The sequence below is a fragment of the Rhagoletis zephyria genome, unplaced genomic scaffold (assembly GCF_001687245.7).
Source record: "Rhagoletis zephyria isolate East Lansing unplaced genomic scaffold, Rhagoletis_zephyria_1.1 Rzeph_scaffold_75719, whole genome shotgun sequence".
Lineage (NCBI taxonomy): Eukaryota > Metazoa > Arthropoda > Insecta > Diptera > Tephritidae > Rhagoletis > Rhagoletis zephyria.
In genome coordinates, this window is record NW_016232768.1 from 1 (window position 1) to 1,199 (window position 1,199).

At 42.6% G+C, this 1,199-nt stretch overlaps 1 protein-coding gene across 1 annotated transcript; it reads right to left on the reverse strand.

The window, feature by feature from the left end:
* Positions 1 to 11: 11 nt before the first annotated feature.
* On the reverse strand, positions 12 to 957 carry LOC108357366 (moesin/ezrin/radixin homolog 1-like). Its single transcript, XM_017608451.1, has 2 exons — positions 888 to 957; positions 12 to 782 (listed from the first exon to the last, which is right to left on the reverse strand). Exons 1-2 carry the CDS (start codon positions 903 to 905, stop codon positions 12 to 14), a joined length of 789 nt encoding a protein of 262 aa, XP_017463940.1. The 5' UTR covers positions 906 to 957.
* Between the last annotated feature and the right edge of the window lie 242 nt (positions 958 to 1,199).

Genomic DNA, 1,199 nt, shown 5'->3' on the forward strand with positions numbered 1-1,199 from the left:
CCCACCCCAACTCACCGTTCTTGTTGCTTGGCGTTTTTCTCCTCACGCGCTTGCGCCTTCATTTGCTGCACATCGATTGTATCGGGTTTGCGGCGTCGCATATACAATTCGTGATTGCCCATGCACAACGCCAGAATACGTTTATTGATGCGAACACGCGGCGCAAAGAAGACGAAGTCGGGCGCTTTCTTGTCAATTGGCTTGATTATGAACTTTTTGTCCGAAAACGAAATGTTTCGGATCTCCGACCAAGGGAAACCGATCTTCGGCGTCAGCTTGTCATCCTGTTCGTAGATGTTAAGACCGAGCGCGTCAACGCCCAACCACAGTTCGGTGCCCTTCTTGTTGCGAATTTCAAAGTAATTCACGCCATACATCTCAAGATCCTGCGCGATCTTCAAGTACTCCATCATGGCGTCTTCGCGCAGCATGCCGCGATGCTCCTTCCACCAATTCATTATCGATTGCTCCCATTCGTCCTTGGACATTTTGTGTTGGTCGATCACGCGTTGTGGCAACAGACGGTCATTGGCCAAAAAGCCAGCTGTGTGTACACCCATGTTGTAGTCGCCGTGACGCGCTTGAACGGCGTACGAGGCGAGAAGTACGGATGTTTCTGGTGGACAGTAAATTTCGTCGGACAGTATGGCATTCTTCACTTGCAGATAGAACAGACGCAAAGTAATGTCTTGAATGAGCTCCTCAGCCACATCCTCCGGATAGAACTTGGCGCGGAATCTGAACTGCAGGGGATTCTCCTTCTTCACATCTTGATTTAAAACCTGCCGAAAGAAATTTGTGCACAAATATTAATGACGAACATTTTTTTTTTATTAACATAAAAACGTAATTTTAGTACGATTCAAATAAACTAGTAAAACAATTACCCATGTGGAGAATGGCATTGATCCAGTCTATATTCATTTAAGGGTGCATTAGTGAGAATGAGAATAGAGTGACAAATAATTTTTTTAATATTGTAAAAACAAGAATTCAGCGGATCCAAAAAAAAGTTACATATGTATGAATGAGAGTAAAATTTGAATAAGGGAAAACAGCACTCAGCACTACGCTAAATTGGAAGATACATACTAAATATAATATGATAATTTTAAAATCATAAGTCAAACGTCAAACGAAACAAAACAAAAAAAAAACAACACTTGGGGTCACAAGAATTACTTTCGTTTAGCGCGTTG